The sequence below is a fragment of the Phodopus roborovskii genome, unplaced genomic scaffold (genome assembly GCF_943737965.1).
Source record: "Phodopus roborovskii unplaced genomic scaffold, PHOROB, whole genome shotgun sequence".
Taxonomy (NCBI): domain Eukaryota; kingdom Metazoa; phylum Chordata; class Mammalia; order Rodentia; family Cricetidae; genus Phodopus; species Phodopus roborovskii.
The window spans coordinates 23,861,799-23,887,053 of NW_026126460.1; the positions used below are offsets into that span (position 1 = coordinate 23,861,799).

The window sequence follows — 25,255 nt, forward strand, 5'->3', positions numbered from 1 at the left end:
TGGGGTTCTATGCAAGGTGCAGTTAGGAAAGCAGTCCACACACATCCCCAGACAAGACAGCGACAAGGCCGATTACACACAGCCTGCACGGGCCTGTTGGACACTTGCATCACATGGAACATGATTCTGCTCTGTTCTCTGGTTACTCTGAGGCCCTGCTGCCCACCCAGGCTTGAGGAAGATCATTTAAGAGTTTGACAGTGTCTTTTGTGTCTCCCGGCTGATTGTCCTTCCTCGTACCTGCCATTCTTGTGAGCTCCTTAGCAGTTGTCAGAGATGATGTTAAAACCTGCCTGGAAACATGTCTGAGCTGCTGTCATAATCCTACTGGCCTGCCAAGCCCTGCCATTCCTCACAACTAGACTGTTCTTACACATGGGAATTCGGGGTGGGGACGTTGGTGTGACTCATGAAGAATGACTGCTTAGACTTGCTAGACTCTACAGAGACAAGAGAAGCAAGGATGGCTTCCTAAATCTGACTAGGTACAGGAAAGGTTTAGAAATGGACGCTGTACCCCAATATCTTCCTAGTCAATACTGAGATCATACAAAGCTATCATAACACCTGATTATATAATTTCCTTATGAAACATAATGCCTGCCTTACTTTTCAGTGTCCCAGAACCATTTAAAGAACACATGCAAAGGTTGGAGAAATGACCCAGAGGGTAAAGTACTTGCTGTGCAAGCATGGGGGGTCCTGAGTTTGCATCCCTGGTGCACACATAAAGGCCAGGAGCAGAAGTACATGCTGATGACTCCAGTGCTGGTGAGGCAGAAAGAGCAGGATCCCAAAGGTTGAGTGGCCAGCTGGTCAACTGAAGCACAAGTGTAGGGCCAGTGAGACACCCTGGCTCTAAAATTAATGTGAGAGGCCTGGAGACACGGTGAGTGAGAACTTTCTTTTAGAGGACCCAGGCTGGGTTCCCAGCATCCATGTTGGTTGGTCCACAACCACCTGTAATTTCAGGTTCAGGAACCCAACACCCTCTTCTGGTTTCTGTGGGCACTACATGCACACATACATACACACAAATAAGTAGTAAAAGCGAATCATATATAAAGAAAATAGATGCAAATATATTCTTTAACATGGGACACGCAATCATCAGAGACAGATTTACATACAAATATTTCAGTCATCTGAATAGCATCAAATATTTGTCTGCTTAATAGAACATCTTTTTAAAACCTTTCCAAATTTTATGTCTTCCAAATACAAAATTAACATGGGCCGAAGTTTTTTTAATGTTTGTTTATTTTTATTTTGTGTGTAGACATATTGGTTTGCATGTATGTATGTGCACCACGCATGTGCCTAATGCTGGTGAGGCTAGATTGTGAGCCACCATGTGGGTGCTGGGAGCTGAACCTGAGTCCTCTGCAAGAACAGCCAGTGCTCTTAATGGCTGGGCCATCTTACCAGCCCTGGGTCAAAGATTTTATTCAACTCATTGGATAATAAATATGCCAGTAAGTGTTAGTGAAGGAATCTCTAGAAATCCTCGGAAGTGTGATAAGGAAGTACATCCCTATGAGGTCACAAAAGCAACAAGCTCTAATCGTTAGTCCAATCATTTTTAATTAATTACTTTTTTCTTTTATTGAAAACACATTTTTGTTCTCGCATAATATAGCCTGATCATGGTTCCCCCCCATTCCCAGTTCCTCCCCCACTTCCCCCCATCTAGATCCACCCCCTTTCTGTCTCTCATTAGAAAATAGACAGGATTTAAAGGATAATAATCAAATATACAAATAAAACTAACACATCAGAATAGAACAAAACAAACAGGAGAAGAGCCCAAGAAAAGGCGCAAGAAACAGGTACAGAAACAGAGAACCACTCGTTTGCACACTCAGGAACCCAATAAAAACACTAAACTGGAAGCCATAGTATATACGAAAAGGACCAGTAAGGTAAAATATGTATGAAAAGTGGGGGGTGGGGGTGGAGATCTAGCACAACACTATGGACAAGTAACCTCCAAAGATGCTGTTTGGTTCTTTTTCTATTACCCATCTACTGCTGGGTATGTGACCTACCCTTAAAAATTACTTTGTTTCCCCAGTGAGAGTTTTCCCCTTGTAGAAAACTAAATTTCCATCTGCAAGTGGTTATCCGCTGTGGATTGTTTCTGGGTTAGGGATGGGAGCATGTGTCTGCTTCTCCTTTCAGCTCTGGGACCCCATGCAGTAGAGCCATGCAGACCCTGTGCATGCCGCCTCGGTCTCTGTGAGTTCATATGTGTGCTGATCCTGTTGACTTAGAGAGCTTTGCTTCCTTGGCGCGCTCCATCCCTCTGGCTCTTCTGCTCTTTCTGTCTCCCCTTGTGCAGGGTCCCCTGAGCCCTGAGGGAAGGATTGGATGGAGACATCCTATTTAGGGCTCAGTGTTCCAAGGTCCCTCACTCTCTGCAAAATGTCTGACTTGTAGGTCTGAGTATTTGTTCCCATCTGCTGCAGAAGGAAGCTTCTCTGATGATGGCTGAGCAGGACACTGATCTATGAGTGTAGGAAAATGTTATTAGGAGTCATTTTATTGATACTATTTTTTTTTTTTTTGAACAGTAGTGTTTGGTTTTATTCTAGGCTGCCAAGCTCTGGTCCTCCAAGCTGTGTTCCATCTTGTGGAGTGGGCTTCAAGGCAAACCAGAGAGTGGTTGGTCCCTCCCACAAGCTTTGTGCCAGCATTGCATCTGCACATCTTGCAGGCACGTCACCATTGTAGATCTGTGACTGGGTTGGTTTACATTTCTCCGTTGATAGCATGCAGAGTATCTTTCTATTCCAAAAACACTAGCATGTAGAGGTGAAGGCTCTGTGTAGGCACCAGCTTGACTCTTTCATGTTTGGTGAGTTGTATAGATGTTGTCTTCAGCAATGGGATCTTGCCATCCATTTGTGAAGAGCAACCTATAGATTCAGCGACAATCTGCATTGTTTGGGTGTTCCCATGGAGCCCCTTTGTTCAACAACTCAATTAGATATAACCCACTCATGGCACTGGGTACTTCATTTGGTGACAAGAGATTTCCACCTGGGACCCTGTTTCACCCATTATTTGGCAACTTCATTGTGTGGCATTAAAATGAGGCTTTGCTTTACGCCCATGTTTATAAGACAGGATTCCATGTAACCCAGAAAGGACCCGAATTCACTGTGGCCAGGGCTCACCTTGAACTTGATTCTCCTGCCTCTACTACCTGCATGTAGGATTACAGGCCGAGGCCATCACACTCTGCCTACTGCTTTTCTTATTTATGAATTTTTCTTGCAGGGATGGCACTTGCTAGGCAAGCCTGAATTAAACCACCCTGCTCTGCTGTCCACACTTTTAACACACCCATAGAAAACCATTCCATGTCAAAATTATCAATATGGCTCTGTTGAATCTTTAAATATTCTCACTATTCTAAAACTGCAGCCGCTCTGCTCCTTTCTGTCTGCTGTGGTTTCCTCTGTGGGTTTTCAGACGGTCTTTTCAAGAAGCCTCTTTGTGGGCTGGTCCTTAGATTCCTGATGATCCTAGGCCATGTAATGTGACGCCAGGGACAGCCATGACACACTAAGGAGCCACCAGTGTGGAAGAGCAGCACCCACCTCCCAGATCCCATGACAGCAAAAGATCCTACTGTTCCTGTCCTGTGCCATGGGCCAAGAGACTTACTTGCCTTCCTCTTGTGACTGGTCTCAGTTTATTTTTTTAATTTGTATTTTGAGTGTGGCGTTTGCCTGAGTGTGGGCACATGTGTGTATGGGGCACACGTGTGGTGCACTCACGGGCTTGTTGGGCATTGTGGAGTGAGGCCAAAAGTTTGACACAGGATATTTTCCTTGATTGCTCTCCAATTTATTTACAGAGGCGGGGGTCTCTTGCTGAATGCAGAGCTTCCAATTCAGCTAATCTAGCCAGTTAGTTGTCTCCAGACTCCCTGTTTGGGATTACAGGTGGGTCTCCAGGGATCTGAACTCCAGTGCTTATACTTCAACCGTCTCTCCGTGCCCTTGTTTGTCTGAGATTTCTCACACTAGAGTCCAGCTTGACCTAGAACTTGCAATACTCCCGCCTCAGGCTCCTGAGTGCTAGGAGTGACATGTCACCCCACCTGGCTCGTCTGTGTGACAAGTGGAAATACTTTTGAACTTATACATTCACTTTTCTTCCCCCATACAAATGCTAATTACGTAACACATGGGCTTCTCAAATCACTGGTATGCATATTCATGAGCCCCGTGGCCTCGCCTCCTGCTTGCTCAGGCAGCTATTGACGTCTGTGTTCATTATTTTGAGAAATCAAATTAAACCTGTGCTAGCACAGGAAAGCATATTCTGAGATGTTCAGGAGGAGAAGTTGGCAGATTTGTAACAGTTATTCTGGAGACAAAGGCCAGGTCTGGCTTGTTCATTGTCAGAGTAGCAGCGCACAAAGCATTCATCATATCTTGGCTTTGTCTGGGTGCCTGGCTTCAGCTCACTCTGTGAAGCCATCAAGGGCAGAGCAGGCCCTTCACATTCTCAGCAGGGGACCTGGCAGAGGGGGAGATGCTAGAGTCAGAGTTCCCGGCCTAAATGCCTAAATAGTCCAGGGACCTGAACGCTTTCTTTGCAAACAATTGAAGGAATGGCTGGCTCTGCCTCTCTCTAAGCAGATAACTTTGGGCAGTCTAGCCCCTCAATAGTGTTCTTCAGGGGGGATGCTGGGAGATAGGATGAAAGATTTTCCCAGTAAACCACACATGGGAAAGGGGTGGAGGGTCAGAATTCACAAATATAGACAGTTCTTGAGTATGGGTACACTGTAGGAATTTCCAGAGATGTTCACCGAAAAGCGAAGGAGTCCTTCCTGTTTGGCTAAGGATAAGGATGCACAACGGCACATGGTAATAGCCTTCTTCACTAAACTTTGTCCTGATGTTGCTTTCCTGTCACTGTCACGTTGTCTATTTTACTTTATTCTCACTTCTGCACATGACAGAAAGCTTGTGAAACTCATCTTTCTGTATCTGGTTTATCTTGCTTAAGGCAGTAACATCTACTGTCCTGAAATGACATGATTTCATTCTGCTTTTTGGCTGGATGAAACATGTATATATGTATGTATGTATTTATGTATGTATGTATGCATTACACACACACACATCACACTTCTTTATCCATCCATCTGTTGACAGATACCCAGGCTTGACTACTGTGACGAGTCTGAGGGCATTTTTATTAATATAAAAATACTAAGCTGGGCATAGTGATGCACACTGTCATGCCAGCAGGAGGATTAAGAGTTCAAAGTCATCTTTGGCTACATAGCAAACTTCAGGAAATATTTTCTTTAAACAAACAAATAATACTATTGTGATAGAAAAAAGAAAAGGGTATTAATTGCAGAATTATTCAGAAAAATATGGCAGTGAGTCAGTAAAGGGAAGATAGAAGTTATCTGTAATATTCCCACACAGGAAGCCCACCCTTCATCATTTTATTTCCTTTTGATAGTTCTTCTATGGCTAAAGTGTTTGTGTGCATACACATACGTGTACATGTGTGTATATGTATTCATATACTCAAGAATAAACTTTGTACTCTCTTCAGTGCATCTCACTAACTGCTAAAGTTGAAGCCATGGGGAGGGAAATGAGATTTTCAGAAATGTGTCTTTTCAAATGGAAAATGTTCTTCCCCTATTATTTAATAAGGAAGCAGTGTGTTTGCTCATCTCATTTTTTTGTGTGTGTGAGCCACAGAACACGCTCAATTCCATCCTTTTCCAAGTCTGTGATATATGTATGCCCTTTCTTTATACTAAGTTTGCTTGCTTGTGTTTTCTGCCTTTTCTCTAGTGGATCATGTTACCTTTGGTGTCAGTTGCATGAAGTGAAACAACCCAACAGGAACCATCTTTAACAGTAGATGAACCCTCCCTCCGTTCCTTCCTGAGACTCGGTCTCATATATTCTAAGCTGTCATTGGACTCACTCTGTGACTGATGATGACCTTGAATGTTTGACCCTCCTGCCTTGGGTGCCGGTTTTCTGGGATGGCCGGGAGTTTCTGCATGTTAGGCAAACACTCTCCCAACTGAGCTGTCTCCCTAGCACCCTATGTGATGGGGACTTTGGTGAACAATTTTTCTTCATTTTCTTCAAATTCCGTTAGTAGAATCATAGGTCTACAGGGTTATATAATGTAATGTGCTTGTAGTTTAATTGTCTTTATCTCTGGAAACATTTTTGAAATTTTTGGGGTTTTTTTTGGGGGGGAGAGGTTGGACCACTGATAGGGCCAGCCTGAGTTACAGAATAAGAAGACACTGTCTCAATAAACAGTTACTTAAAAATAAAATTTAGAGCATTTATAGTTCTTCTATTTAGAAGCATTTAGAAATACTTTTGTTATAAGAAATTCTCAAGTATTTTTCTTAGAAATACCTAAATATTTTTATTATACTATCACCTTTCATGGATGAAAATCCAAGTGTATAACTAGAAGGGAAGAGAAAAACTCCCATCTTTGGCCATGTTGGCTAAAATTAATTTTACTTCAAATGCTGGGGATGTGGACCAAAGTAATTTAGTTTGGGTTGAAGATGAACACAATTAGTTTATAAAGACTATTCCAACCAGATGTCAGGGACTTTGGTAATTGTAATTACAAAAGAAGATAGAAGGAAATAGGGTGTATTCTTATTTCAACTTTGAAACAACGGGTAGCCAATATCGGAGACATTCTGGGATGAGAAAGCTATTGCCTCCTGACTGTAATGTAAGCCAATGTCTGCTCTGCTAGCCTAGAAGCTTTGAGGAAGAATGCAAATAAATAAACTGCCTTGGCTCAACCTTGACTTTCTGGCCAGACATTTTTAGTGAGCCCAGGAGAAAGCATCTCATCACAGCGAAGACAAAATAAGGAAAGTATAAGTATGACTCTTCAGCTTCAGTTTAGGGAGGAGGACAGTCATTGCCGCCTGTGAGATACAGGACAGCGTTTTAGGGACATTGCTCTACAGGTGAGCCTTAGAGAGAAGTGCAAAGAACTTGACAGGTAGCAATGGCTTAAGCACATTGCTAATGCAGGCAGTTAAAGCAGACTCCATCTGTACATGTTGCCAGGTGGACTGAATGTAATCAGCGGGCCCACCTTGCTTCTTTAAACTGCTCAGAGAATCCTCCTCTCTCACAGCTGCATAGAATCCCATGGTGTGAATAAACCACTGTTAAATGGAATGATGTTACCACAGGGAGACTTGGTGAGCTATTTCCAGCATCTTGCATTTACCAGCAACACTGCTATGAAGAACACGACACCTCACTTCTGCTGTGGGAAGTTACAGCCCCCAGGCTAGGTCCCTGGGTGAGGCTTCTAGGTCAGAGAGACAAATGTGTCTCTCTCTCCCGCGGGCGCTCCCCCCCACCCCCAGACAGGGTTTCTCTGTAGAGCCCTGGTTGTCCTGGAACGTGTTGTGTAGATGAGGCTAGCCTCAAACTCAGAGATCCGCCTGCGTCTGCATCCCAAGTTCTGGGGTTAAATTTGTACTTTTTAAAAAGCTTGTGGGATTTTGCATACAGGTAATGAGTAGAAGACAGCTTCATGAACAGATTTGAGTTTTCCTCTTGAATCTTCTTCCTTGCTTTCTCCCTCCCTTCCTTCCTTTTCCGCTTTTTGAGACATGGTTTCTCTGTGTAGCCCTGGCTATTCTGGAATTCTCTCTGTACACCAGGCTGGCCTTGAACTAAGAGATCCACCTGCCTCTGTCTCCCAGGTGCTGGGATTAAAGGCATGAACCACCCCTGCCCAGCCCTTTGGTTTCTTAAATCAGAGCGTAACTGTACAGCTCACGCCGATCTGGACCTGCCCCCCCCCCCCCAAATCCTCCTGCATCCATTTCCCAAATGCTGAGACTGCACACAGCACCACCATGCCCAGCTAACAGGATTTGTCAGAGGGACTGGGTAAGGAATGGTCTCGGGATGCCCAGCACAGATAGTCTGAGAAGATTGAGTATGAAGTTAGGGACTTCTTAAGCTGCAGCAACTGGCACTTGGCAAGGTTAGTAGATGGGAACACAGGGGCCCACTAACATTTTCATTTGTTTGAAATGTTTAATTTAAAAAGTTGACTGTTATTGGGCAAAAAATGTTGTGAATTTGGGGCTGGTGAGATGGCTCAGGAGGCAAAGATGCTTGCCACCAAACCTGATGACCTGAGCAATCCTTGGGACCATGTGTTAGAAGGGGAGGACCCAGCTCCATTTGACTTCCACAGGCCTGCTGTAGCATACACATGTGTGCACATGCACATATGAAATCATGTAGTAATTGTTTAAAGTTTTGTGACTTGTAGCACACATACATCTTTATCATCACCATCTCAGTATAGAATTGTTTCATTGTCCCCAGACTGCCTCTTGACATCCTTTATGGTCACAAAAGATAACCCAAGTCCTCTAACAGTAGCTGATACCCTTCTCAGTCACTGTGGTTTTGTCTTTAGAATTGCCATATAAATAGAACCGTGTTGTATGCAACCCTTGGAGCTTGGTGGCTTGTTCCACTCAGCAGTATTTCCTGGAGATTTTATCCAAGCTGTACCATGCATCAGTAGTTCATTGCTTTTTGATTGCTGAAAAGTGTTCAAGGACATAAATATACCACAGGTTATTAACCCCTCCATTCAGTCAAGAATCTGGGGTATCTCCAGTTTGGGGATTAATACAATCTCTATAAACATTCAAATACCAGCTGTTATAGAAACACAAGTTTCATTTCTCTCCAGTATGGTTTGATTCTTCTATCTTATTATGAGTTAATATTGGAATATTTCCTTTGCTATAACTATCCAGTACCTTACTTATTGGCGCATACATTTCTGCTGTGGTTTTTATTGTGGACAAGTGGATTTAAGGAGCTAATGGGTCATCCAGTTGGTAAAGTTTAATATTCAGTTTTTTTTTTTTAATTCAGTACTAGCATCTTCATACTGTCTGTCAAGAAAGAATGATGCCACATCTGTGAAGACTATGACAATTCTTGTGACGTGAGGTTTATATAACAAAGTAAGATTCAATGACCACAGACTATTACCACTCAGAAAAAAAAAAATCAGAATTTATTCTAAAATACAGAAACACAGCCAGGCGCTGGTGGCGCACACCTTTAATGCCAGTGCTTGGGACACAGAGACAGGCAGATCTCAGTGAGTTCAAGGCCAGCCTGGTCTACAAAGGGAGTTCTAGGACAGCCAGGACTGTTACTCAGAGAAACCCTGTCTTGAAAACAAACAAACAGAAAAACCATAAACTCTCCTGTAAGGAAGTATGTAACACATGGTGGCTTTGTATATCATCTCCTATTTTCACTTCAAATTCTTTGCTTCATATTTCCCCTAAATACATTTGATAAAATAAAACAACGCAAAGATTGTACTTCAAGTGTCACCCAACCATCATTCCTTTCTCTCCTGGCAGGATGTGCTGGGTGGAGTGCTGATCACTGCCCTCCTCATTACCCTCACCTGCCCCGCCTGGACCCTCATCGACTCCCTGGACTCAGCCAGCCCCCTCTTCCCTGTGTGTGTCATCGTCGTGCCGTTCTTCTTGTGCTACAACTACCCCGTGTCAGACTACTACAGCCCAACCAGGGCGGACACCACCACCATCGTGGCTGCTGGGGCTGGAGTCACCCTTGGATTCTGGATCAACCATTTCTTCCAGCTGGTGGCCCAGCCCACCCCATCCTTTCCTGTAATTCGGAGCATCCCGGCCCTCACCAGGGACATGCTGGTTCTGGGTCTGACCAAATTTACAGTGGGAATTGTGTTGATCGTCTTGGTTCGTCAACTCGTACAAAACCTCTCCCTGCAAGTGTTATTCTCCTGGTTCAAGGTGGTGACGAGGAACAAGGAGGCCAGGCGAAGACTGGAGATTGAAGTCCCTTACAAGTTTGTCACCTACACGTCTGTTGGCCTCTGTGCCACGACTTTTGTGCCAATGTTGCACAGGTTTTTGGGGTTGCTCTGAGCCCCAAACAGATGGAAACTAGTCCATGAATGTGGAGAGGCAAAATGTGAGAAACTGTCTGTTGGGGCAATCTCAACCGCGCCTGTTTAAGGATATCTTAAGTCTTATTTTTGTTTTGCTGATGCAACATAGATGCCACTGCTGTGGTGCCAGCAGTGAGACTGGTCTATAAGGACTAGGCTTCCATTGACCCCGGCCTGAAACCACACCTGATGTCTGTTGAGCCACCCCTCCCTTTCTGTTACATGGACTTAGGAGGCCAGTCGTGGGTAGACTGGAATTGTGGCCTGACTTGGAATGGCTACAAGCCCTACTGGGCTCTAGAGAACCAACAGACTTCAGGTAATATGGAGGCAGAATACTTCTTTTCAGGTACAACCTTGCCTAATGCCTAGTCTCATTCCCCAAACTGCAATTCGGTGGCACCATGAAAAATTGCACTCCTTGGGCAGAGTGACATCTTGAGCTTTAATTGGACTGAATTGTGTCTGAATGGATGGTGAGACCATTCTGGAATAAAGTTTCCTGTGAAGAGACTGCAGACAGTAGCAGAGCTAAGAAGCCACCAGGAAGAGCTTGCTTTCTTTAGCAGCCCATCTCCTCCAGGCGGAGGGTGGAACAAGAAGCCAATGATCTTCCTTCCATATAGTTTGCAGCATCCCAGGTTTCAGCACCTGCATCAGTCTGAGCCACACTTGGCGGGCTGCTACCTCCTCACAGGTGGAAAGGAGGACACGCTGGGACTCCTGCTCTCTCCTGCTTGGTCTTCACACCTTCAGTTGTTTAAGCTTCAGTATAAACTCAGAAGGCGCTGGATCAGCATGACAGTGGATGAGCTTCAACTTCTGGAAGCCTGACCAAAAGATGCTAGGCACCTCAAACATTGCCTCATCCTCCTGGTGTTACCTCATCATTGCTCAGCATATATGTATGTATGTAGATATGTATATGTATGTATATACATACATATACATATATATATATACATATATGTGAATATACATATATATTCACCTGCTAGGCAGAATCAGGGACTCCCTCTCAGTCTTCCCACTTCTTTTCTCTTGGCAATTTTAAGGGCCTTAATGTAAGAACAACTTCAGCCTATTTTGGGAAAATAAGCCAATTAAGTCTAATAGTTCGTCTTAATCTAGGGTAGTTTTATGATAACAGCAAAGAGCCCCTTCCCTGGACTCCTCTTCAGAATAACGATCAGGATGGTTACCAACCCATCCTGAAAAGTTGGTGCGAATGCATAGTTACTGATCCTTTGATGGATGGTGCCACTGAATCCAGTGTTTCATGATCCTAACACCTCATCACTATCCACGCATACTGGACAAAATTAACCCCCCTTAAAAGTTATGGAGACTCAGGCTTTTGCACTCAGTGTGAAAACCAAGACCAATATTTTCTCTGATTTTAAGTATGCCCTGTGGCCTAGGTTGGAATGATGTTCTTTGGTACTGAACAGTATTTTAATTTCTCAAGAATAGTTCTTGAACTGGGCATGGTGGCGAGTGCCTTTAATTCCAGCAGCAGCAGGCAGATCTCTGAGTTTAAGGCCAGCCTGTTACACCACAGATGGATTTCTAGGATAGCCAGGGCTACACAGAGAAACCCTGTCTTGAAAACACAAACATAAAAACAAATGAACAATTCTTAACAAAATGCCCATTTTTAACTTAACAAGTATTCTCTCATTTACCATAGTTAAGAACAAGGATTAATGGAGAAGGGGGGAGGGAGTCAGGAGAAAGAGAAGGGGAGAAGAGATGGGGAGAGGAGGACATGAGGGAGCAGGAAGATTGAGTCAGGGGAAGAATAGAGGAGAGCAAGAAAAGAGATACCATAATAGAGGAAGTCATTATAGGTTTAAAGAGAAATCAGGCACTAGGGAAATGTCCAGAGATCTACAAGGATGACCCCAACAAAGAATCTAAGCAACAGGGGAGAGGCTACCTTAAATGGCCTCCCCCTATAACAAAACCAATGACTACCTTATATGCCATCATAGAGCCTTCATCCAGTAGCTGATGGAAACAGAAGCAGTCACTCACAGCTAAGCACTGAGCTGAATTCCTGCAATCTAGTTGTAGAGAGGGAGGAGTGATGAGCAAAGGGGTTAAGACCTTTTAAGGCTGAAGAAACCCACAGAAACAGCTGACTTGAACAAAGGGAATATCATGGACCCTAAACTGCCAGCTTGGAAACCAGCATAGGATGGAACAAGGCTCCCTGCACATGGGTGACAGTTTGGAGGCCTGGGCAGTCTATGGAGCTAGCATTTATACCTAGTGTACGAATAGACAGTGGAACCCCACTCCCCATAGAGGGATACTCTCTCAGCCTAGACACGTGGGGAAGGCCCTAGGCTCTGCCCCAAATGATGTGACTAACTTTGATGATGCCCCATGGAAGGCCTCATGCTTTCTATGGAGCAGAAGAGGGATAGGGTGCAGGTCGGTGGGAAGCATAGGAGAATGGGAGGGAGAGGGAACTGGGATTGATAAATAAAATAAGATTGTTTCTAATTTAAATTTTAAAAAGTTGAAAAGAAAAAAGAGCAGGAATTAAAATGACCCACCATTTGCCTGGTTTTGCTCTGAGGGTATTTCATTTCCCTGGCTGGGGTGCTGCAAGCCCTGGCTTACAGGTTGTCTTGCCTCTACCAGCTCTCCAGGGCATCCCTGTTGATGAGGTACCCCCACCCAGCTACTAAACTCGAGCTTGTAATACTGGCTGATATTTACACGGGATGATTTGAGTTGGTTTGTCTGAAGCCTAGTGACAAATGGCTCAGCTTCCTTGAGTGTATCTCTGCAAAAGAAGGGCTGTGTCTATTGTCACATCAGTGGGGTGCGGGTAGTTAAGAAGTTTAAATCCCAATAGCGGGGAAGCTGACAACTATATGGGTGGGTGCACTTAAAGCTCTGTTAACATAATTTAGATGGAGGATGGATATATTAGCCACACGACATTAAACAGCGGCCCAAGAATTTGTTGTGAGTGGTCACCCTTTGATGTACTTGATAACCACAAATATAGGGAGAAATTATTTACTGGAGATGCCAAGTTTAGTTTTGGATTCCCACTAGTGTTGGTTTTAAAAGCTTGATCCCGTTTTTTTTTTTTTTTTTTTTTTTTTTTTTTTTTTGCCTTTGTTGATCCCTCTCAGTTCACTTCCTTCACACTCTTCAGAGAAATTTTACCCTTAGTAAACTTTCTTTCAAAACACTTGGATTTCTCTCTCTGGGGAAAGACTGACCCCTGGCGGTTAAGATCCAGTCTTAGTCCAAAGGCCCTCTTGATCTGGGCAACTGTAATCAGAGCAAGAATGTGCCCACTGTAAACCTAGGCCAGGCCAACCTTGACACCAAAGCTTTTAGGAATAGTGACCTCTCTGGGAATGGGAAAGAATGGCACACCCTTTTCCCATCTTGCTTCTACTTCAGGCCAAGTAATCCATCTAGAACCTGCCTTCTAATTCGCTGTCACTTTTGTGTCACATTTGCTCAGACCCGTGCCCTAGCTGAATATGCTGGAAGGAGACATTAGCAAGACCCTTAAACTAATACCCTTTGATGGAAGCCACTAAACCTACTCCACACTGTGCCTGATAAAGGGATTTTCTTGCCCAAATACACAACTCATCTTCCCAGGGTAATCACAGCATGTGGTATTTCAGACCATATGTTTCAGGTTTCTATTTTGGAAGTCTTCAGCTGTCTCGCTTATGCACTGTATGTAAATTTATTCTTTTTAAAATAAATTCTTTTTTGTTTGACTGTGATTGTTAAATGCTTTAAAATCTAATGTTCTGTTTCTGTGGATTTTTTTTTTTTTTCCTTTTTTCAGTCAAGGTCTCATTCTATAACCCAGGTTGGCCTAGCGCTTACTATGTAGTCCCAGCTGGTCTTCATAACACATGCTAATTCTCCGGCCTCGGTCTCCCAGGTGCTGGAATTAGGATGCCATCCACTCTACCCAGGTAGTTTTTTCTTAATTTGGGTGACAAGCAGTAGAATTTTCTGCTGCCAGAACCCATCTGCATGCAAATATTGGTCAACTTCATAGTGGCTACAGATTTGTCAAACAGGAAATAAGTGTGTCATGGCAGTATGCTTATGTCCTAACTCTGTGATAATGAGAGGTCCTTTTACTGTTTGGAGATAGGTGCCACTCTCAGTGTTTGAAAGGAAGTTGTCATAGGCCTTGCTACTGAAATGTTTTCACAGATGACTGCCTCAGTCAGTGGCTGAGACAACTGAGCCATTCCTTTCCTGAGTCAATTCTGCAACAACAAATTCACTACGCATCTTTGCCTGCCTTTAAGCACCTCAGTTTTGTCTTTAAGGTGCTAAACTAAATCATGTTCAAGGACACATGTGAGGCTGCATTTGTGACACATCTGTCACTCACACTTGCTGGGCACCTTAGGGACGTAAAGCTCCAATCGATGCTGTGGAGTCCTCCCAGGTCAGAGAAGTCACAGGCTCAGAGAACTCAAGGTCAAGATCTGTAAGTGTCAAGGTTGTATGGAAAAGACCAGGCCATGGAATAGGGCAGGGCAAGAAAAGGAAGAAAAGAAAGATTATTACAGGAGCCAGACTTAAAGAAGAGACCAGGCTGCCCGAGGAGTGGATGACAAGGTACAAGAAGATACCGTGCCTAGGGACCAGCTGGATGGGGGCACTTCCCCCTGCTCTTACAGGGAAAGCCCAGACCAAGTCACTATGTAAGAATTGGGTGATGGATGTGATGACATCACAGGCTCCATCCTTCTAGCATCCTCATTCAGATATTTCAGTCTGCCTTGTATATCTTCCCCCTACACCCCTGAACCATCCAGATCCCCTTGTTTGTTAAAACAAACCAAACCAAAAGAAGCACCTGTGTGTCCCTTGTGCATAGCACACTTCAGTCTTTGTTCCTCAAAGTACTCCTCAGACACTATAAATTGTCATGCTGTGATCAGACCGGGAACCCTCACTGTCCTCCATCTCTCTGATGATTGGACCCATTTCTCCAGCACACCAGTCACGTGGACCAAGCCAAGCACATTTCATTTTAGACAGCGTCCACTTGCGCTGGTTTTGCTTGTCTGAAGGTGTATGGTGGCATGGATGGCTGACACTTCTTTTTCTACTGCTGGATTTGAAAGTCCCCCCCATGGAACCTATAGCTAGGCCAGCAGGACCCTAGGATCTTCCCATCTCCACCCCCTAGTATTAGGGTCACAGACATATGACATGATGCCCCACTTTTACATGCCTTCTGGGGATTTAAATCCAGGTCCTCTAGCTTTCACAGTAACCACTAAGGCAGTGAGCCATCTGCCCAGCCCTGCTTAGATTGTAAACTTTGACTGTGCTGAAGCTTTGCCGTTTCAAAGTCATATGGTAATTCTTCACTCCTCACCAACATAAGACTTTAATAAATTAGTTTGGGCTTACGATACATCCGTTGTTTTCTTCAAGTGGGGCACCTGTAGTACAGACTCACATACTTACATCCATACTAAGAATGAGAGCTGAATGTGGGCCACGAATAGAATGTTAAAATCTTAAAGCCATAGCCACATGAGACAAGGGAGCTATGTGAAGCCAGAAATTCCTCTTCCTTCTCCACGCCTGTCTATGTGGCATGCAAAAACAAATAAGAAAAGCAACGGTGGCTGGAGGAGTTCCGGCTGTGATGCTTTTTTACACACTCAACACATCTGCCAACCTTGCTGCTGTTCCTCTTGCTGTGACATCAGGGTCCCCTTGTTGGCGCAAAGCCAGTCTTCCCAGGGAAGGTGTTCAGAGAAAGCCAACACTTCTGAAACAAGCCCAACTTGGTCCTCTCCTCATCAATGGGGGTGGCAACCTGATTCGGCCTTAACACCCCTACTCACAAGGACTTTATAATGTCCCCAACAAGCCATGAGCCAAGAGAGGGAGAGGGGCTGCTAGGGCCTCTGGTCTGCTGCAGCTGTCACCTGGAAACCATATGGGTGGCCCTGAGGGGGACAAATTATGCAGAGCCCACAAAACAAACACCATCTTACCCATCTCAATTTGACACTGATAAAAAGCTGTTGAAGGGTTGGGACGATCAAAGAAACACATCCATTATGCCTCACCCAAATCCTAGCCCTGCAACTCCTTGTGACTCAAACACCCAGAGTTTTTCTTGAGATCTCTGCTTAACCCAACCCTTTTCTGTCTGGGCGTTTACTCCTTACCTGCCCACAACTAAGGGAGTTCACCCACCCAGACTCACCTCCAGCAGAACTGCCTTCTTGCTGAATCTCAGGAAGGGCTTGTGACAAAAAAGTGGCTGTTCCTGGAAAGTGAATTCCTTTGCTACCAAGTTTGGTACCAAAAAGGCACATTGTGTCCCTATCGTCACTTCTGTCTGAGAGGGATACCTTCATCAAATCTGACAAGGCCTCTGATTCCTCCCTCTCCCCCATGCTTGACAGGAGCTGTTTCAGATGCTAACACACAGCCAAGGCACAGCCCTAAGCCGGCTTCCTTAAACAGAAATAAAGGGCAACCCTGAGAGGAAAACACTTGACTCAGCACTGGAGCAGTCACAAGAGGGCCAGGCACGATCCCACTCAACCTGCTGCTGGAGGTGCTAATTCAGCCAAGTCTGGCTGCCACGTCCACACCATCCTTTCTGCTTTTGGGAAATTCAAAGCCAAGCATACCTGAAACTCATTTTGTGCCTAGTTGTTCTGCTTGTCATGCAGGGTTTAGTTCCTCTGCTTTTATCCAAGGAGGCCATGGTCCCCACCGCAACTTCTGGCAGGTGTCTTAGGGAATTGCTGGGGTTCCCAGAGGTGGACTGCCACCCTGAGATGTAGTAGCATGCCAGTTGCTATTTCCTCATATTCCTTTGCTCGGGCAGCCAAGATGGCACAGAGACAACAGCTCATAAAGAAGAAAAGTTTATTTCTCACTGTTCTGGAGAGTGAAGGTCCAAAGTCAAGGTGCCAGCAAGTAGATTTAACCATAGTGTTTCTTCTGGCTTGTAGGAGGCCACCATCTGGCCTATGCACACCAGGACCTGCGTGGGGTGGGGAATGGGAAAGCAAGCTTTCTGGCATAACTTCTGAAGACCAATAATCCCACCAGGAAGGCTTCATCCTCATGACCTCATCTAGCCTTGGCTACCCGCAAAGACCTCATTTGTAAGAACCAGCACACTAGGCCTATTAGAGAAGGGCATGCAGTTCTTCAGAGGAATGAAGTCCTGGCAGCACAGATGAGTGCAAGCACGCTAAGAGAAAGAGCACTGCATTTGCTGAGGACTTGGGTTTGATTCCCACCTACATGATGGCTCACATCATCTGCAACCTGATTCCAGGGGATCCAGTATCTTCTGACCTGCGCTGGTACCAGATACATACATAATAAATATCAAAATCTTCAAACAGGAGTACACTGAGAAGAAACAAGCCAGACACACTGCAAGACAGGCTCAGTGGCTCAGGAGGGAAGCGCTGCTGAAGGTCACCTTTGAAGGTCACCTCTATCTGTGCTTGTTTGGTATCAACAACCCTGACACTTTCATCCTGACTTTGGCTCTTCCTTACATTTTACCAAAAGGAGACTAATGACCTGAATAGGGACATTAATTGCCTCAAGCAGAACAGAAGCTCTCATTTAAAGCATTTGACCCATCCGATAACTGCCAAGTCCTAGCTGGTTGCATTACTAGAACTTGGAGCAGCCTGATGTATATTACTATGGGCTGAAGCCTCTTAAGAACTGCACGCTCTTCACAAGATGCCTATGTGGTCTGTGGCTACTATAAATAACACTGAACATCTGCATAAAAACCGTTGCATGATCATGTGAGAGAAATAGCTAGTGTTTCAGGTTTCAAGAAACTACCAAACTACTTTCCTGGCTATATCATTTTACGTCCTCACCAGCAGTACCCAACAGTTCCACTTGTACCACCAACATTTGGCCCATCATTTAAACACGAACTCTTAAAAAAATTTTTTTTAATATGTACTGGTATGTTGCCTACATTATGTTTGCATACCAATTATGTGCCCGGTGCCCTTGGAGACCACAAGAGAATATCAATCTGGAATTACAGATGGTTATGAGCTACTATGTGGGTGATGGGAAATAAATTCAGGACTTTGCCAAGAGCAGCCAGTGCTCTTACGACCTTGCCAGCCCCAACATTAGCCATTTGAATGAGTATGAATAGTTTATCATTGTGGTCTTTATTTATATTTCAATGAGGACTAATGTAACAGGATTTTTCTTTAGGCCACCAGCTCACAAAAACTACATGGAGACTTACTAATTAATAAAATATCCAACAGGCTTGCCTACAGCTTGATCTTATGGAGACAGTTTCTCAATCGAGGCTTCCTCCTCTCTGATGACTCTAGCCTATGTCAAGTTGACATAAAAACCAGACATCACAGCATGTGTGTGTGCAGTTTCTTATAACATAGTAAGATAAGGTTATTAGTCTGTTGTGGAATATTCCTTTATACTGTGTGAAAGTATGTCACTGTGATTGGTTTAGTAAAGAGCAGAATGGTCAATAGCTAGACAGGAAGTGGTTAGGTGGGACATCTGGGGACAGAGAGGTCTTGGGGAAGAAGAAAGGTAGAGTCATCAGCCAGACAGAGGGAGCAAGATGTGCAAGAGGAGAGGTAAAAGCCGTAAGCCACATGACAGCACACAGATGAACAGAAACCGGTTAATTTAAGTTACAAGAGCTAGTTAGAATCAAGCCTAAACTATAAGCCAAGCTTTCATAATTAATAATGATTGATGTAGGAGGATTACCTATGGGGCTGGTGGTTCTGGGTTCTGTAAGAAAGCAGATGGGTGGGGAAGGAGGGCAGTAAGCAACGCGACCCTCCCCCTATGGCCTCTGCATCAGCTCTCTTGCATATAGGTTGCTGCTGTTTTGTTTTGAGTTCCTTTCCTGACTTCTTTCAGTGATGGACCCTGATGTGGAAGTATAAGCCAAATTAACTCTTTCCTCCCCAGCTTTCTTTTGGTCATGATGTTTCAACATAGCAATAGTAACCCTAACTAGGATGGACAGATGGACACACACACACACACACACACACACACACACTACATCATATGCATATATATTCACACATAAATTAATCTTTAAAAAAAATGACTTGAAAGGTTATCACTGCTTGACTACCACTGACTCTTACAGATTCTTAAAGTGCTGATTTTATTGACTAATACATATCAAGTGTAGAAAAGGCTTAAACATGTATGGTGTGTGTTCTTATCAATTACTTGTTTCATCAATAAGGAAAACATGGGATCCTGCTATACTGGTGTCATGAGTAACAGTGACACTCTGATGTGCAAGCAATACTTCCACTTCCAGAACTCACCCTGCCTGTCCAGGGCACCTCTCCCCAGAGCAGTGCAAACAGATCCACACTGGCTGTTCGACAAGCTGGCCTAATGCAGCTACCCAAGGAGCCAGACAGCACATTTTTCTTTATTAAACATTAAAGCACAAATGGATGCTCCTCGTAAAAGAGGGCTGAAGGACACCATAGAAGGGAAAGGGACATTGAGGGACAGAACCTCACAGAAGAGACCAACTTCATAAAAAGGGCTCAATATTGATTTCTAGAGAAGAACAGGGCATGGTCAGCTCAAATTTGGTGATAACATCAGGATGAAGGACGCCTAGCTTCCCGATGCTTTGACCCCGGGCAAAGATTTCAGCACATCGCCCAGGGAAGAATGCAGAACCTGAAACAGAGTGGGAGAAAAATCAATGTTTCTTTGGGAAAAAAAGAAGAAGTCAATAGCCATTTGACACTAAAAGCCTGCAGGTCTCCTTTAAAAATAACCATTCCTCTTTAAGCCGCTGGCTATGAAAGTGCGTTCTCACACTTTCTAGTATTAAAAAGCACTTACTGTGTTACACCAAGGAACTCCTGCAGGGGAAAAAAAAAAATCAGGATCAAATCTGAAAATGAGAGCCCTATACTTGATCATGGGGGGAGCTGGGAGGAGGCTGCAGGACTGTCATCAGAGTCTTAGGAGAACTCAGTCCCCAAAAGGACACAAGGAACAAAAGGAAAATGACCAGCCTGCATGGATGGAACAGGCTGAGAAGCAGGTTCCCCCACATCAGTACCAGCTGGATAAGAAGTCTACTACAGCGCCACTCACTCCTTACAGTGTCACACTTCACTTTATTACACAAGGAACCCACAACAAATACCGCTACCACAGGGACTGCACATGTGATTACAGGCCACGTCACCAGAATGCAACCTGTGCCCCTGCCTGAAAAGAGCCCCCTAAGCATATTGGAATTATGGTCTTAAAGCCCCGCTGAAGGCCCACCCCATGCCAGCCCCACACCAATCCTAGCTGCTTCTTTTACTTCAAGACAGCCAGAGAGCTTTCTTCATCTGTTGCCAGAGCACTGCTCCATCTTCCCACCCAGTAACCATTCTTGGGGCTTAAACAGCTGAAAGGAAACCAACAAGCCCGGAGGCCTACTCCCTAGCCACTAAGTTACCAGTGCCATGGAAGGCTTATCAACACGCTGGTCTCTGCTGTAGTTTAAAAACAACGCTGATTCATTTCTCTCAACACCCACTTGAAAAGGGATCAGGCCCAAGGCTCCTGAAGGATTCAAGCAAAATGTTTACTGGCTTGAACTATAAATACCCAGCAGAGCTGGGCCACAAGCCTGCAGCCTGCAGCCTGCCACTCAGAGTGAGTGCATTATTTATGGTGGAGCAAACTGCTGCATCTCTAATAGCTCCAAGGTCAGCATAATTAAGAACACAGAGTTGGATGGGCAGACAGGGAATCTGCCACTGTTGAGTTGATACCATAGAGACAGACTACACAGACTTCTCAATCAGCGTGGAGAGAAACTGCTTTCTATTCTCAGAAAAGAATGGGAAAACATTTTTGTCATTCTCAACCCCAAAGCAACATGGCTATGTACTTCTTTCTTCACATCTCATCAAGCTCAGTGACTCTGCTTCAGAGTCCAGCATGCTGTCCATTTAAGTGCTGCAATTGGCTCTGCACTAATCCACACCCAGGACGGGGTGAAGAAAATAATGATATAAAACAACTCAGGAACCAAGCTGGATAGATAACAGAGAGCCTGGCAGGGATAATAATTACAGTTAAATCTGATAAAGATGAAAACTTTCATCCTTTCAAAATGAAAATATAACTTAAAAGACAACACTACCCACTACAAAAACAAAAAACAAAAAAAGACTGCCAACTACAGCCTCAACAACAGGAAAAACAGGGAGGGAGGGACATTGGCTGTCTTAAAGGTAGAATGAAAAGGACTTTTCAAATGACAAGCCAAGGACCTTTCAGTGCTCTCGAGCTCCTGAGCTAGGGTGTGCCCAGACCGCCCCTCCCCTTCCCCGGAGACGGAACTGGGAGTACACACAGGCACTCACTACTTGACAAGGACTCTGGCCTGTCGGAAAGGCCACCAGGAAAGGAAATGCCCAAGACCTTCCCAATAGCCTTGCTGTAAGGAAAGAGTTCCTTTTATCTACTTTCAATTCCAATTTGATTGGATTCATTTTTACCGAAGCATAAAACCAAACTATTTTAGAATCTAAGCCAGATGTGATAGTTTTGACAATGTTAGCAAAATAAAGCCTAAGATAAGAAATCAGAATTTTTACCTCATATAACATTTTGATTCAGCATTTTTAAAGTAAAATTCAGTTACATTCTTCTTCAGTTGCCAGGTTTACCCTGCCTATAAATGTGGACCTAACTTTGCTATATACTCAGCTGGGTATATAGTAACAAAAATATTTATACCAGTAATGTAATTTTCTCTTTTCAGAAAAAAAAAAAAAAACAAAGAAAATTCATGTTCAAAGCTAGGTAAGATGTTCCAAAGTAAAAGTATAAAAAAGTGATCAAAATGTCAGAAGTTCACACTTTCACATGGGCCGGAAGTCACTACTGCTGCTCAAAGGTGAGCCCAGGGCGGGGTCCCCGTAGCAGTCGGCTCAGTTTGGCCACCCTGCACACCGGGACTCGTGGGCACAGCTCTGTCTGGCCCCGCCATTTTTTCACTTCTACCCAGTTCAGATGATGGCATAAACACCTACCAATGAGTCTCACGTTCCCTGTTCAGTTAGATCAAGCTGAGGGTCTGTCCCTCAAATACACAAACTGAAAAGCATGCAAAAGGGCCTCTGACATCAAGACACCCTTAAGAAACAAACCCTCCACTTGACTGACGGAAATGGGGAGGCGGGAGTGAAATTACAAAAACAGAAGCATTGTCGATAGTTTAAAACTTGGAACAGAGCAAACCAAACTCCAAGGGCAGAATTTCCTCACTAACAAAACACAGGGCCAGAGCCCACAGTAAGGGCCTCCTGGATGTGAGGATGTTGTCAATGGAAAAGGTCACAACTCTCAAAGGGAATCAGAGATAGTTTATTCTGGAGCATTTTTAGTGACCATTGCCTGGGAACACAGATTTAGGTTACATTCCATATTCTAATGCAGAAGTAGTTTCATGGTTTTGTCTGTTTGTCTGTTTGTTTTTAATAGTTTTACAAAACAAAGAAAGACATAAATCAAGGTCAAATTTAAAATGCATTGGTAGGTATGTATGCCAAAGAGGCAGGTACGTTGAGATGGGGGAAGCTTTTCAGTAAGCCTAAAATAGTATCCGAGAATATTCTTGCTTTTGGATTGGTGGGAGCTAGTGTTAACAGCATCTATGAGGTTTTTATTTATTATCCTAAGGCGTTAGTTCAGATGCAGAGTTGGCCAAGGAATGGCTGCTCCAGAAGGATACACTAGCCCATGATAAAGTAATTAATTAGCCTCTGAACCTACAAAATTCCAATCTACACACTACTGAAATTCCAATCGGTCCATAAGTCTCTGCAGACATACAAACTCCTTGCAGAAGCTTTATGTTTACAGTCACAGTTTCTTTTCAAGAATTTTTGTCCACTACTGGCCAAGGGAGGTGGTTCAGCTCAGTACCCAGGTAGATGGATGTGACCCAAAAGCTCCAGCTAGAACTAATACATCATAAAGCCTGTCTGAAAACAAATGACATCACATCTGAAGGCCACAGCCTAGGCTTTCCCAAAGTTAGACTTGAACTGTAGCCAAAGCTGCCTTTCTCAAATCACAAACAAAAATGTATCTCTGGAGAAGAGGCAACATGCTGTGTCTACAGAAAAAAACCCTGCCCACGCACGCCTTATGGAAACTAGGATTCAGACTCTAGAGTCCCTTCCCTTCTGCGGAAGAGCCCGGAAAGAAAGGTGCAGCACACCAGCCCCCATGACCTCTGCCTCAGCAAACTCTAGACTGCTCATGAAATCTGGCCTGCTTATCAGCTTCTAGGGAAAAACACATTTTGGGAAAATGTTGCTCTATTGCAACACACGTGGGAGCCCAGACAAAAGAAACACCAGTTAGGCACAAAGAAGAGCTTAATTTCCCAAACTTAGTGGGGTGTGAATAAGCCCCTGAACTAAAGTCTTTGTGTCCTTGGGGTCATCCCTGGGCCCATAATCTAGCACAGCACCCCGTCTTTAGCATGTTTTCTGGCTAACTGACCATCAAAGCGTTTGGGAGTTCCTTCTCTTGCCCGTTGCCAAACACTTTTCACAGTTTCATTTTGCTCCCATCTTTAGAGCTATATTATAGCCTAGAGTTGGCAGAAGCTTTCCATACATTCACTCGTTCCTTTAATTTCAGGAAGCAGCGGAAGTATACGCTTTAGGTGGTAACTGAGCAGACCCGTCATCTGACAGCACCAGTGTGTGTGTGTGTGTGTGTGTGTGTGTGTGAGAGAGAGAGAGAGTTGCATGGACTGGTCTGAGCACTCGGACCTTACCAAGCATGAGGCCCTGTCTCCCACTCCTGCCACTTGCTAGAGCCAGGTCCCTCCTTAACACTTTACTTCCCATGCTCTGAACTATCAGCTGCCCATTTAATTTTACTCTTCCCTTTCTTCATTTTGTCAATACAAATTTTGAGATTACCAAATGATTGCAATTGGCTACTTTATTATCCAAATGTTTAAAAAAAAAAAAAGAACATCATCACCATTATCATCAACAAGAACAACGAACAACAAAATCAACAGGGCAGAGAACACTGGTAAAGTGGTGTGCTGTTGCTAATAACAGAAACTATCCTCATTAGCTTTCGCCACACTCATCCCCAAATTCAGGGATGAAATGGAAAATGTGTAACTATAGATGCCAACTGAATCTGTCTTAAGTCTGTTCAAAATGAATGATTATGTAATATGGGTAAAAGAAAAACTGTCAACAGTCTAACAGCTTTAGGGCTGGTGCCCATCTGAACCCTACAGATTTCTCAAGGGATAAGTCAATAAATAAGTAAACAAACAAATAAATCCTACTCAATTATACCCTCCACAGTCACACAGTTTCATTCTTATGAGGCCACTGTTCTCAGGTTTCAGAACAAGATTTTTGGAGGACACAACAGAATCACATAAGAGGAAAAGAAGTTCACCATAGTCAGGTGTTAACTTGTAAAATAAAAGGCTTCAGGGCTCTAAGGAGCCAAAGCATCACAACCAAGACATGAACACAAAACCACTTTTCCCCCCCCTGATCTCAGTACACTCGGGAGAAAATGCCTCTGCAAAGGCCATTTAATCTGTAAGGGGAGACTGAGTACTTTCCGACTGGTAATGTAAAACACTCATTTTCTCCCAGATGTAGACAATTCTTCACCTTGCATTTGAAGTGAATATTTATGGTACCTAAAGTCTATAAAGAGAGGGGACCTAATCCTTTGAATTCAATGGCCATCTTTCATCCCTTTCTGAAGATCAAAAGAAAGAAAACCCCCTTATACAACTTTACAGTGCTAATCCCAACACACCTGCAGACACCATTAACTCTTACAGGGAGGCAGCCGGGCTAGAGAGAATTGGAACTTACCAACTCGTGGCTTGGGGGGGGGGGGGGGAGCGCCAGGTTCAAGAACTGGCACCACATACTCTACCACAAATGAGGACAGGGATGCTTACAAGAAACCAGCCAAACCCATCTTCTCATAGAGAAATGTCCTCAACAGAGAACCGTCTTTTGCCAGGCAGCCTGTCTTCACTAAGGAAGCAAAAGTCTGAACTCCTCAGTGGACACTGTCAGAAGAATAAAATCTTATAATGAAATACTATAAATTATAACACCAAATCCAGTTT

The 25,255-nt window shown here is 44.1% G+C and overlaps 2 protein-coding genes across 3 annotated transcripts in view; one reads left to right on the top strand and one right to left on the bottom strand.

The window, feature by feature from the left end:
* Positions 1-10,487, top strand: part of Sgpp2 (sphingosine-1-phosphate phosphatase 2) — a 50,511-nt gene extending 40,024 nt beyond the window's left edge. The window contains exon 4 of the mRNA XM_051190537.1: positions 9,464-10,487. Coding sequence (XP_051046494.1) covers positions 9,464-10,015 — 552 coding nt within the window. The 3' untranslated portion in view covers positions 10,016-10,487. The remainder of the gene's footprint in view (positions 1-9,463) is intronic.
* Positions 10,488-19,499: 9,012 nt separating this feature from the next.
* Positions 19,500-25,255, bottom strand: part of Farsb (phenylalanyl-tRNA synthetase subunit beta) — a 61,110-nt gene continuing 55,354 nt past the window's right edge. For both annotated transcript variants that reach the window (XM_051190538.1, XM_051190539.1), the window contains one exon: positions 19,500-19,779. In XM_051190538.1, the coding sequence (XP_051046495.1) occupies positions 19,628-19,779 (152 nt within the window). In that variant the 3' untranslated portion in view covers positions 19,500-19,627. The remainder of the gene's footprint in view (positions 19,780-25,255) is intronic.